Genomic DNA, 13,631 nt, shown 5'->3' on the forward strand with positions numbered 1-13,631 from the left:
TGTTACTCGGACATTGATGAATTATTATTGAACGCACACATTCTGCAACCCCAAACCTTCCCTTCCCTTCGGTTCGTTTTAAGATTCAAAACAGTTGTTTAACAAGTTCAGCAATTGCTGCATATTTCAAAGCAACTTGTATCTAGCGCAGCAATAGGCAAATTTGGTTAACAATGGTAAGGAATGTGAGCTAGAAAGGTAGGCATCATTTCCTCTCCTACTCATCTTCAATGGCCACTATAAATATATAGAGGAGGTTTTGGGGAGTAAAGCCAATAGACCTTCATCGGAGTTATTCTGTGTATTCGTGTTGTATCCATGATTTTTTCTCATGTCATGCATTATTTAAGTTTATAACATTTTATATTTATCAAATTTTATTGTCACGTGATTTTATGTGTTTATTTTTAAATTATAAAATAATATATTATTACAATCTCCTTATGCTTTTTACTAACTAAATTAAGATTAGCCAAATTTTTTTTTTGCATATTTTATTTTCTTTCTCTTTGATTTTCGTCATATTAAAAAGTTTCCATATAATAAACTTTGTTATTTGAATATAGTTATATAAATTTAGTATACATATTATTTTTTAAAATAAATTAAAATTTTATGATTATCTATATGACACTTTTTATAAAAAAGAATTTTATTATCTGTAATTAATTCAATTATATTCAATGGTTTGACATCTAGTTATCATGGGTTCATATTCTATTTATAGATTGGATCAATTTTTTAATATTTTTATACTTAAAGGGTTAAAAGATTGTACTAGATGGTAGAAAATATTGTCAATGTTTTTTAAATCCAATTGGGATCGTTTATATCATCACTTCACTAATCCGATCAGTTCAATTAGTTTAATTAAAAAAAAGTTAAGAATTTAAAAATTTTAAAAAATTCAAAAATCTCGGTTCAATCGATTTTTAGCTTATTCAACTGGTCTAACTGTCGGCTCAACCGATGTTTTAGTTTGTTCAATTGGTTCATACTAATTCTTGATCTAACAGTTCAAAGCTACTTTTCGAACTGGTCATTTAATCGATTTCTGATCTAACCAATCTAATTCAAACAACGCTGAATATGGTTAATAAAATAAACTTTGAAATGCATAAAAGTGATAGAATTAAATTTATTCAAGTGAAAAAAAAAATCAACAATTTTTTTAAAAATAAACCAAAGAAAATAGAAGTGAATGAAACATATCTAACAATATATATATAAGAAATACAATTCTTTAATTCAGGCAATTTTTTTTTTTTGTACATCAAAAAGGAAAAACAATCAACATTAAGCAACTATATTATATCAAGTAGCTATCTATACAAGGGTTTTTTCCAGCCTACTCATATAATACTCAATCATACGGTATCTAAGCTAAAAAATTCTGGGACACGGGTATGAATTTGGGTCTCTTCTATTTAACTAGCATCTCAATTCATGATTTGACTTTTTATCAAAATCAAGATTTAAAAAAAAAAGTTTTCCAATCATTGACTCAAAACTATTATTGGCAAAGTCTACTTAACGGAATAAAAGGATGCTTATGACAGAACGGGCCAATATGGTATTTCACAATAAAGTGATAGATGGAACTGCCATTACATGGTTTATTAGTAGATTAATAAATTACTTTGGAATGGCATATACATCTCACCTCCCAGATCAAATAAAAACTTTGGGTTTCTAGCAAGCCACGGCTACATCCATTTAATTAGGAATTGATGATCTTTTAACAATACCTTCTAAGGGATGGCTAGTACAAGATGCTAGACAACAGTGTTTGATTTTGAAAATACACCATCATTTTGGGAACGTACACGCGGTGGAAAAATTAAACCAACTTCTACTTATTAATTCAATTCATCCAACTATCTAATTCGAGACAGATTCATATTTGTGACATGCACAAGTGAATTTTGATGAATTTTCTTATATTTTTCTGAGCACACAAATAATAACAAAAAAACGTTACAAATTGATATTTATTATCTAATCCACGAAGCAAAGAACAAAAAAAACATAAATATATGTATAATCTTCCTTTAGTTTTTACCAATTTAAATGAAAATAATATAAGACACCCTATCACTCAAGCAAAATATCAAAGCACACTAAAAGCTTCTTTAAATTATTTTACTAATAATTTATTTTATTTCATATCATGATTAAAAGGCATCAACTTTGTAATGTATAATTAAGAAAATAAAAAAAATTAGAAAGTTAAAATTAAAAATAAAAATAAAAACTCACTCAGTCAAGCAAAGTATCAATGCAAAGAGAGTCATTGAAAGAAATATACTTTGGAGTCTCTCTCTTCCATATTTCTGCTTTACTTTGGTTATTGAGTTTCATTTTTTTTCTTCTTCCTACGTTAACGAAAAAAAGCCAAAGAGGAAGGAGAAATGGAGGAGTGTAACAATTATGGGCACCAACATCCCCTGCTTCTTATGTTGAATCAAGAGCAGCTGATCAACTATGGCAGTGGAATAGCTGACTGCTCGAGGTGTGGGGAGAAGGTGTCTGCTCCATGTTTTTGCTGTGCGGAGCACTGTGGGTTTTATCTTCACAAGGTATGTGCCGAGGCACCTTTGGAGCTTAATCATCCTTTTCATCCTCATCATCCTCTTCTTCTTATACAAAATGCACCTTATTTAGATGGAGAGTACGTTTGCACTTTCTGCCGTCAAGATGGTAACAAGTCTCTTTATCATTGCTCTTGCGAATTGGACTTTCATATTAAATGTGCTTTATTTACATTTAATATTGCCGAGAATAATTTGAAAGAGCTTGAGCATGTTTCCCTTCAAGATCCTTCAATTTCCACTAAAAGTGGTGATGAAGAACTTGATGATGTTGCTAAATGCTTTTGGTGTTGGGAATCCTTAGCAAATTATACACATTTTTCTCCTAATTGCGGATTTAATTTACATAAGAAATGTGCTATGCTGCCTCTCAAACTGAATCACGTGTGTCATCGCAAACATCCTCTTGTCCTGCAATTTAATTGTGTACCACTCCCTTGCAAAATATGCCAAAAAACTGATCAAAGTGGTATAGGATTTGTTTACTCTTGTTCTCCTTGTAAGTTCTCTATTCACATTGAATGTGTATCACCATCGCCTATTAGTGAAGATAAAAGTCACCAACATCCATTCTCTTTGATCTTGAGACAACCTCCTTCCATTTGTGATGCTTGTGGCACTGAAGGAAATCATGCTGCCTATGCATGTTGTACATGCAACATTATGGTCCATAAAAAATGCATTTCATTGCCACGCATTATCAAAAGCAGGTGGCATCACCATCGTGTTTCTCACACATACTTCCTTCACAAAGAACATTTTGAAAGACTGGATTGCATGATATGTCATAATGAGGTCAAAACAGAGTACGGAAGTTACTACTGTGCAGATTGCAATGTCATATTACATGTGAATTGTGCAACTAGAGATCCAGATTTTTTTTATGTTGTTTCATCAGAAAATGAAGATGAGAAGCCTCTTGATATATCTTTGAACTCCAACACTAATGTTCTTGAGAGGAATGATGCAGGAGAAGGCACAATAATAGAACATTTCAAGCATAATCACTACTTAACCTTAAGCGACAACATCAGGGAGTATGGTGATAAATGTTGTGATGGATGCATGTTGCTGATCTCAGATTCATTCTACTATTGCTCTGAGTGTGAATTCTTTCTTCATAAAGCTTGCGCCGAATTACCAAAGATGAAGCCTATTTGGCATCATTTATGCCAATTAGCAACCCTTGTCCTGACTTCAGACAACATTTTCAGATGTGAAATATGTGATTTCCTTTCTAGTGGCTTTGCCTACAAATGTAACGAATGTGGAGGGCACATGTGCCTTCGATGTGCAAGTCTTATTCCTGATGCTCTAACATGTCCAGGACATGAACATCCCCTTCTTTATTATTTTGATTTTAACGGGCGGTGTAGTGCTTGTGGTGGGGCTATAAATAGGGCATTTAGCTGCAAGGATTGCAATTATTCTGTAGATTCTTATTGTCTGCTACTACCAACTAGAGCAAGGCACAAATGTGATGAGCATCTTCTTGCACTCACTTATCACGACATTAATGATTATTCAAAACATCATTACTGTGACATTTGTGAGCGAAAAAGAGATCCAAAGCGCTGGTTTTATCATTGCACAACTTGCGACACATCTGCCCATGTGAAATGTGCTCTCGGTGAACATCCATTTATCAAAAGCGGGAGCATCTACAAAAAAGGGTATCATCCGCACCCTCTCACATTTATAAAGAAGATAAAGCACTACCCTGCATGCACCAAATGTGGAGAGCCCTGTGAGAAGCTGGCTCTTGAATGTGCAGAACCAGATTGCAACTATCTCGTTCACTGGAAATGTATGAACCCATATGGCTCTGAATATGGATTCTTGGAAGATAAAGACTTTTAATTGGTTTTTCAATTGTAAGTTGAAATAATGTAATTTAACCAATTGATTGGGTTGAAACTTGTGTGGTTTGGATTGGATTGCTTATTGTTGGTTTTTATTCTATAATTCCAGTGATTTCACTTTAGCTCTTCTCATTCCTCTTTCACTTTGAATCTATGTCACTCGGATTTGGGCAAATACGAGTATGTGTTTGCATAAGTATGTTCATGTTTTAAAACTATTTGTCATATATAAGTATTTCTGACTTGGAGCAATGGCTGGAAACACAAGATTTAGGGTAAATACCTACTTTTCTGAATGTTGCATGTTTAGGAAATCTAGTGAAAAAAGGCAATGATTGTTTAGACAATTAGGGCAAAACTATGCTATTTACAATCATATGAGCAGAGCTTTCTTGCCATGAAAGTAACTGAGGACATTGATGAATTATTATTGAAGGCACACATTTTGCAACCCCAAACCTGTTTCCAATTCCAAGTGCATTAAATGTGATTTTAAGTTTTATTTTTAATTTATAAAATTTATATTTTTACAATCTCCTAATTATGCTTTTTACTAATTAAATAAAAAATAGCCTCAAATTTTAATATTCTTTGCATATTTTATTTTCTTTCTATTAATTTTCGTGGTATTAAAAAGTTTCCATATGTTTTGCAAGTTTAAATTTTTATTAATAAATGGTATATAAATAAACTAATGTTACCTTTTATTATCACATAATAATTAATAGTGGATCAATGATTATTTAATTATTTTTCTTTACTATAAAACAACTCTATTTTATTTTACATGAATTTTTGAAGTTTGATTATTATTTTTAATTGTCAAGATTTATTTGGAGTAGTACTGGTGGATAAATTTCTTATTTGATATCTAAATGGGTTCATCAATCATTTTTTTTCTAGGTTTCTCTGTTTCTTTTTGTCAATAATTTTTATCTGTTATATTTTGTACTTAAAAGTTAAAATATTGTATTAGAAGGATAAAATATTAATGTTTTTTAAATTAGATAGGTGGTCGAATAGATCAAATAATTGGTTCATTGGTCTAGTCGGTTCAACTGGTTCAATTAAAAAATTATTAAAACGTCAAAAAAATTTAAAAAATTTTCAAAAATACCGATTTAATTGGTTTTTAGCTAGTTCAATTGGTTCAACCGTTGGTTTAATCATTTTTAGTTGGTTCAACTGATTCATACTGGTTTCCAGTCTAACGATTCAAAATCTCTTTTCAGATTGACTGGTCCGGTTCAAACAACATTAAATATTGTTATTAAATTAAACTTTGAAACAAGTAAAAGTGTCAAAATTAAAATTATTCAAGTGAAAAAAATGAACAAAATTAAAAAAATAAACCAAAGAAAATAGAAGTGAATGAAATATATCCAACAATGTAAAAAGAAAAAAAAATTCTTTAATTTGGATCAAAATAATTTTTTGATAGTTTTCTTTTTACTTAAAAGGAAAAACAATTAACATTGAGCAACTATACTAAATTAAGAAGATATAGAAGGGTTTTTTCACGCCTAATCAAATGATACTCAGTCATATGGTATTTAAGCTAAAAAAATTTATGACACCAGTATGAATTTGGGTCTTTTCGGTTCTAGGATCTCAATTCCTAACCTAATTTTATACTAAAATCAAGATCAATAAAAGAAAATTTTTTAATTATTGACTCAAATCCACTGGCGAAGTTCACTTAGTGGAATATGGGGGTACTTACAACAGAACGAGCCAATTTGGTATTTCACATTAAAGTGATAGAAGGAACTTCCATTAAATGGCCTATTAGTAGATTAATCGATTACTTCATAATGACATATACATCACACCTCTTGGATCTAGTAAAAATTTTGGGTTTCCACAAGTCATTGCTGCTTCCATCTTGTTAGGAATTTTTTTTTTCCGCAACATTCACACTGCTCTGTTAATAGTAACAAAGCAGAGTAGTATCCAAATAAAAATACAGCAAAAATTAAAGCATAGTTCCAGCAGCATTAAAGTACTAAACAAAGCAAAAATCACCACCAAGCTTTAAACAATTGAGTTCGATTTACCCCAGCCAAAGCCAATGAGAACGCCAGGTCGTTTCCATTCCTATCTGCCAAAGAGAAGACAATGGATCCAGCCTTGTGCTTAGTTGATTCAATTTCTGAAAAAATTGCCTAAAGCGACCAAGGTCTAGCCCCTTGTTGATACACCAAGAAAACACCACCGCAGAGCCTACTTCAATTACCAGTGAATTAGAACACTTCTAGCTTGTCGATTCAAACACTTCAAGAGCAATTTTCACCGCTTCAATCTCAGCTTCCTCAGCAACATTTGTACCTACAGCACCAGAGAATATCCCTCTTGCCATCCCCTCCAAATATCTCAAAATTCTTCCACAGCCGGCTTTATCCTCTTTAGCTACACCAAAAACATTGAATTTTAACCATCCATATGGAGGGGGTCTCCAAAAGGAAACAGTTGAGTTGAGTTTGTGGGACACCACTCGACATCTTTGTGGAGCAAACCACCAAAACTTCTCCTGTATCATAAGTTCATTATGAGCTGATCTAATCCACAACAATGCTCTCATCTTAGTTTGAAAAACTAAATTTTCCATTTTTACTCTCCTACCTTCAAAAACCAGTCCATTTCTTGCTATTCATATTGTCCAACAAGCTGCAGCACAAGAAATCAGCCATAAACTTTTCTTACTAACTTCTATTTTCGCATTGTAACACAAAGCAAAGAAGTCCACAACACCATCGACCCTCTTCCATTCAGTATCCCACCAACTAAAAATATTTGCCCAAAATCTTTCAATAAATCTGCATTTGAAAAATAGATGAGATGCGCATTCCGGCTCTTTCGCACCAAGGGCAAACAATCGAAAGGTGCTGAAGGTTCACTCCTCTTTTAGCCAAAAAATCCTTAGTCGGGATTCTGTCGATAGCCAACATCCACAAAAAGCTACGAACTCTAAGGGGGACCTTAATATTCCAAACTTTACCGCAATCAAAATTAATATCTGATTCATCTTCCAGAATTAATAGCTCCGAACACTTTTTAATCGAGAACACCCCAATTTATCATTCGACCAACACAATCTATCCTCTTTATCCGAAATCAATACTGTGCCAATCAATCTGTCGGCCAAAATTTTGCACATCTCCTTCTCTCTATCCAATAATGGTCTAAAAATCCATCTTTCCATTTAACAGATCCTCTCCCTGAATTGCTTAACAACTCTTCAACAGTACTTACTTTATTTTTAGCAAGATGGAAAAGCCTTGGAAAAACATATTTCAATGGTCGATCCCCACACCAAATGTCCCACCAAAACAAAGTCGATTTTTCATTTCCTATTTTCCAAAAAAATGCTTCCGGCCCCACCCATTTGGATACTTTCTCATCTTTAGCATTTTCGACAATGCCTCTCCACACAACTGACATATCTTTTTTGTTCGTCGTCTTAAATCGCCAACTCTGAATATTTGACCCATATTTAGCTAAAATCACCTTTCTCCATAACGCCTCTTTTTCATAAAAATTGCATTCCATTGCCTCGCATGATCAAAACTAAGTGACATGATTATCGCCTTCTTTTCATGTATTTCATCACATAGAAAATTTTAGAATTTTGGATTGCTTAATATGCCACGATGAAGTCAATACAGATGAGTCTGTTAGCTCCATAACCAAGGTTCTTTGAATGGAATGATGCTGGAGAAGCCACAGTAATAGACATTTTAAGCACATTCACCACTTAATGTTAAGTGATAGAGTAGGTGCGTATGATAATAAATGTTGTGATGGATGCTTGTTACTAATCTTGGCTTCATTTACTACTGTACACTGTACAGTGTGATTTCTTTCTCCATAAAGTTTATGTCGAGTTACCAAAGATAAAGCATGTTTGGCATCATCGGTGCCAACCACCATTAGTCCTTACTTCAAACGAAGTGTTTTTTTGTGAAAGAAGTCATTGCTTCTCTAATGCTTTTGCCTATAAATGTGAAGAATGTAAGAAATATACATGCCTTCGATGTATAATTGCTCTTTCACCTGGTGCTCGCACATTAACACCCTTTCTTTAGATCATAAATGTTTTTCGTTGCCTATTACATCCCAACACAAAAGTGATTAACATATTCTTTCACTTGCTTATCATGATGATAATAGTTATTCAAAAAGTCATTTTTGTGATGTTTGTGAAGAACGTCTGAGATCTAAATCTTTGATTTTATCATTGTGCAACATGTGATACTTTTGCTCATGGCAATTGTGTCCATAGTAAAGGTCTATTCCTCAAACTTGGGAGTATCGTTAAAGTACATAAGGACCTTCGTGAGCACCCTGTCACTGTTGTTAAGAAGATTTATTACTATCCGAACTACAGTAAGTGTGGTGAGCCCTATTTAGATTTGGCTTTCGAATGTTCTTAATGCAACTTCATTGTCCATAATAAGTGTTCACCATAACAATTTCAGTTCTTCAGACTGGGAGGACTAAGGTGGCGTTGTGGTGACTATACTCCAAAATTACCACTTTTCTTTGGCGGAGGACACAGTATTTTATTACATGTAATGCTAATTGTATTTATTATCCAAACTAGGCTTTTGTATTTGAAGTTGAAATGTAAGGGAAGCATGTTTTAAGTTGGAATTTGTGTGAACATTTGATTATTCAAACTCCAATTTCCTGAATTGTGTGTGTTATTTTCTTTAAATGTAGGCATGCATGCCTTGTTAAGTTTAAGTTCTTTAAATCATGTTTTAACAGAAGGCAGCCATGCGAGAAGTGGCAGGAGCAAGAGAACCTGTTAGAGAGTTGAAGCTCCTATTGCTGCTCTGTGCAGCCTATTGCGGAACTTGAGAGGCCATACACTCTTGCTACCAAATCTCCTAATTTAGCCATAACAGCTCATTTACATCTACCAAAAATTTAAGCTATAAATTGGAAAATTAAAAGTTAAATGGTAATCCTACAGAACATTTTGATTATGTGACAACCTCAATGATAAATTAAAATATACTACAATTCTACAATTTAATATAAAATTATAATAAGATTATAATTGTGTTCATCACTTCAAGACAGACGAAAACAACAATAATTTCAAAATAAATGAGCAAAATTCAAATAAAGGGGAATACAGAAAAACATTCCCACACAAGCTTAATTTAAAAGAACATACAACGCATGAGTAATGAAAATTATTTTGTTGTTTAAAAAAAAATGAAGTGAATAGTTTATGAAAAAGGAGGTAGGTTTTAGGTATAAAAAAAACATGGCAGTGGCAGTGGCACATGGTACTCAGCTCAAAACCCAATACCCAATCCCTAATGCATAACACTAACACTAATTACAATGAAATCAGTCAAATTAACGTTAACCAATGCTTTATTTTATTACAATTTGAGTTCTAATATTGTTTTTTTCTTAAAAAGATTATTCAACTCAAATATAAATTTAAAGAATAAAAATTCATTTAAAATTAGTTATAATATGTATAAACTTTATTATAATGTATTTTTATTACTTTTAAACAATCAAATAAATCAAGAGGTTTTGTATAGCGTAGCTTGATACGGGATCTTTACTATAAGCGACCCTCTGCCTCTGCCTCTAAATATCAAATGCTCTCCCACTTCCTTAATCTTTATCTTTCTTCACTTGTAATCTTGTTTTCCCATTCCTACTTTGCTCCCAAAGTCAAGCTTTTCCTTTATTTATATTGCTTGGGGAAGGAGAAATGGAGGAGTCTAACAATTATGGCCACCAACATCCCCTGCTTCTTATCTTCAATCAAGACCAGCTGATCCACAATCAAAGTGCTGTAACTGATTACTCCAGGTGTGCGGAGAAGGTGTCTGCTCCATGTTTTTGCTGTGCGGAGCACTGTGGGTTTTATCTTCACAAGGTATGTGCCGAAGCATCTTTGGAGCTCAATCACCCTTTTCATCATGATCATCCTTGTTGGGTTTTTGACACACTTTAACCGGGTAAAGTAAGAATTTCAAACAGAACACCAGCAGTAACGTATTATACCCGGATAAAATATGAAGGAAAAATGCTTGAAGTTCAAGCTTTTAGCTATTGTTGGGGATTTTTGACAGCAGAGGAACGGAGCAGAGGAAGAAATACAGGACAGAACAAGGCAGTATTTTTACTTGCTCACAAATGTGCAGCAAGGGAGCTATGGCTTCAGCTCATTTAGCTCATTCATTCAATTAGAAAAACAATACATTTATAGATAAAACACATTATCAAATACTACCTACTCCCACTTAGTAGCCTAAGGACTTGCTAAGCATTACTTGTACACATCAATAAGCTGAATTATCAGCTCAATCATCACCTAAACCCATCAAAACATCAATAACTAAGTTCATTTTCAACCAAACTAAACTAAATTGCAACTACAATAGATAACATGTTGCTGCAGCATGCAGCATGCAGCATGCATACAAGCCGTATGCTCTCAACAAAAACATAACAGCAGCATGGATGGCCAATTTCCAACAATCCTCTTCTTCTTATGCAAAAGCCACCTTATTCAGATTCAGATGGAGAGTGCATTTGCGATTTCTGTGACGAAAGATGTGAGAAATTCATTTATCACTGCTCTTGCGAATTGGACTTTCATCTTAAATGTGCTTTGTTTACATTTAATATTGCTGAGAATAATTTGAAAGAGCTTGACCATGTTGCCCTTCAACATCCATTGATTTCCACTGAAAATGGTGATGAAAAACTCAAAGATGCTGCTAAGTGCTTTGGATGTTGGGAACCATTAGCAAAGTATACACACTTTTCTCCTGACTGTGGATTTAATTTACATGAGAAATACGCGAAGCTTCCTTTCAAATTGAATCATGGGTGTCATCGTAAGCATCCTCTTGTTCTACAATTTAATAGCCAACGGCTCTCTTGCAAGATATGCGGAGAAACCAGTCAAAATGGTAGCGGATTTATTTATGGTTGTTCTCCTTGTAACTTTGTTGTTCACCTTGAATGTGCATCACAATCATCGTTACAAGTTATTGATAGTATAAATCATGAACATCCATTCACCTTGTTTTTGAGACAAGTTCCATTCACTTGTGATGCGTGTGGCACTGAAGGAAATCATGTTGCCTATATATGTGGTACATGCAACATTATAATCCATAAAAATTGCATCTCATTGCCTGGTATTATCAAAAGTAAGTGGCATGACCATCGCCTTCTTCACACATATTTCCATCACATAGAAGAGTTCAGAGTTTTGGATTGTTTAATATGCCATGATGAAGTCAATACAGAGCATGGTAGTTACTATTGTTCAAAGTGCACTGTTATATTCCATGTGAAGTGTGTAATGAAGGATAAAGATTCATATGAAATAGTAGAACATGAAGATGAGGAATCTCCTGATGAGTCTGTTAGCTCCATAACCGTTCTTGAATGGAGTGATGCTGGAGAAGCCACAGTAATAGAACATTTCAAGCATAGTCACCACTTAATGTTAAGTGACAGAGTAGGTGAGTATGATAATAAATGTTGTGATAGGTGCTTGTTGCCAATCTTGGCTTCATTTTACTACTGTACACAGTGTGATTTCTTTCTCCATAAAGTTTGTGTGGAGTTACCAAAGGTAAAGCATGTTTGGCATCATCGTTGCCAACCACCATTGGTCCTTACTTCAAACAAACTATTTTGGTGTGTAAAATGTCATTGCTGGTCTAGTTGTTTTGCTTATAAATGTGAAGAATGTAAGGATTATACATGCCTTCGATGTATAATTGCTCTTACACCTGGTGCTCGCACATGTCTAGGACATAAACACCCTCTTCTTTTCTACACCGAATATAGAGGGCAATGTGCTGCTTGTGGTGATGATGATATCAAAGGGTTGTTCCGTTGTAAGGATTGTGATTTTTCTTTAGATCATAAATGTTTTTCGTTGCCTATTATGTCCCAACACAAAAGTGATAAACATCTATTTTCACTAACTAACCATGATGATAACAATTACTCAGAAAGTCATTTTTGTGATGTTTGTGAAGAAAATCGAGATCCAAGTATTTGGTTTTATCATTGTGCAACATGTGATACTTCTGCTCATGTCAATTGTGTTCTTGGAGAACATCCATTCCTCAAACTCGGGAGTATCATTCAAGTACGTGAGGACATTCATAAGCACCCTGTCACTGTTGTTAAGAAGATCTATTACTATCCGAACTGTAGTTATTGTTGTAAGCCCTGTTTAGATTTGGCTCTCGAATGTACTGGATGCAACTTCATTGCTCATATCGAGTGTCCATGACAACAATTTCACTTCTTCAGATTGGAGGACTAAGGTGGCTTTGTGGTGATTATACTCCAAAGCTACCACCTTTCTTAGGTGGAGAACACAGAGCATGGTCCTGACTTTATTACTTGTAATGCTGATTGTATTTATCATCAGAACTAGGGTTTCGTATTTGAAGTTGAAATGTAAGGGAAGCATGTTTTAAGTTGGAATTTGAGTGAACATTTGATTATTTAAACTCTAATTTCCTGATTTCTGTGTTTTATTTTCTTTAAATGTAGGCATGCATGCCTTGGTAGTATATTATGCTAATTATTGTGGTCACAATAAATGAAACAATGAAAAGGTAATTTGCATAGTTCAATCAGTAATACAATTTGGTTTACCACTTACAACCTATTATGATAATCTTAGACTCTTCAATAGACTCTTATCTTACCATTTTACAAATAAATAAATATCTTAATTAATTTTTTTTGGCGTACAACTCCATAATTCTCAAAATAAAAGAATATGGTAAAAAACACAACTAGGTTGTGGTCATGTTATGGCTGCTTAAGTGACCATAACATGATTCAACAATTTCTCTGTTCAAATTTATTTTTATATAAAAAATAATCTAAATTTTTTTTAGTACGGGCGAGTTGAGTTGGGCTTGGGTTTAATATTTTTAATTTTGGTCGGGTTTGAATAGAATTTTAGATCTATTTTTCAGGTCGTGCTTTGGCCTAGAAAATAAAATTAAAATTTTGCATCAAACATGGTCTTACCCATAATTAGGTCTAAACTAAATAGAAAATAAAATGTATTTTTTTCTTTCTTCTCTTCTCCCTCTCTTATTCTGCTAAATTTTTTTTCCAAATTGATATGAACCTGATGGGGGAGGGGGGAAAA

At 33.5% G+C, this 13,631-nt stretch overlaps 2 protein-coding genes across 2 annotated transcripts; both read left to right on the plus strand.

The window, feature by feature from the left end:
• The first annotated feature begins 2,339 nt into the window (after positions 1-2,339).
• Positions 2,340-4,585, plus strand: LOC108475381 (uncharacterized). Its single transcript, XM_017777342.2, has one exon. The coding sequence runs from the start codon at positions 2,412-2,414 to the stop codon at positions 4,449-4,451; it is 2,040 nt and encodes a 679-aa protein (XP_017632831.1). The 5' UTR covers positions 2,340-2,411; the 3' UTR covers positions 4,452-4,585.
• A 5,611-nt stretch (positions 4,586-10,196) lies between these two features.
• On the plus strand, positions 10,197-12,752 carry LOC108475380 (uncharacterized). Its single transcript, XM_017777341.1, has 2 exons — positions 10,197-10,364; positions 10,944-12,752. Exons 1-2 carry the CDS (start codon positions 10,197-10,199, stop codon positions 12,750-12,752), a joined length of 1,977 nt encoding a protein of 658 aa, XP_017632830.1.
• Positions 12,753-13,631: the final 879 nt, after the last annotated feature.

Source organism: Gossypium arboreum, chromosome 3 (genome assembly GCF_025698485.1).
Source record: "Gossypium arboreum isolate Shixiya-1 chromosome 3, ASM2569848v2, whole genome shotgun sequence".
Lineage (NCBI taxonomy): Eukaryota > Viridiplantae > Streptophyta > Magnoliopsida > Malvales > Malvaceae > Gossypium > Gossypium arboreum.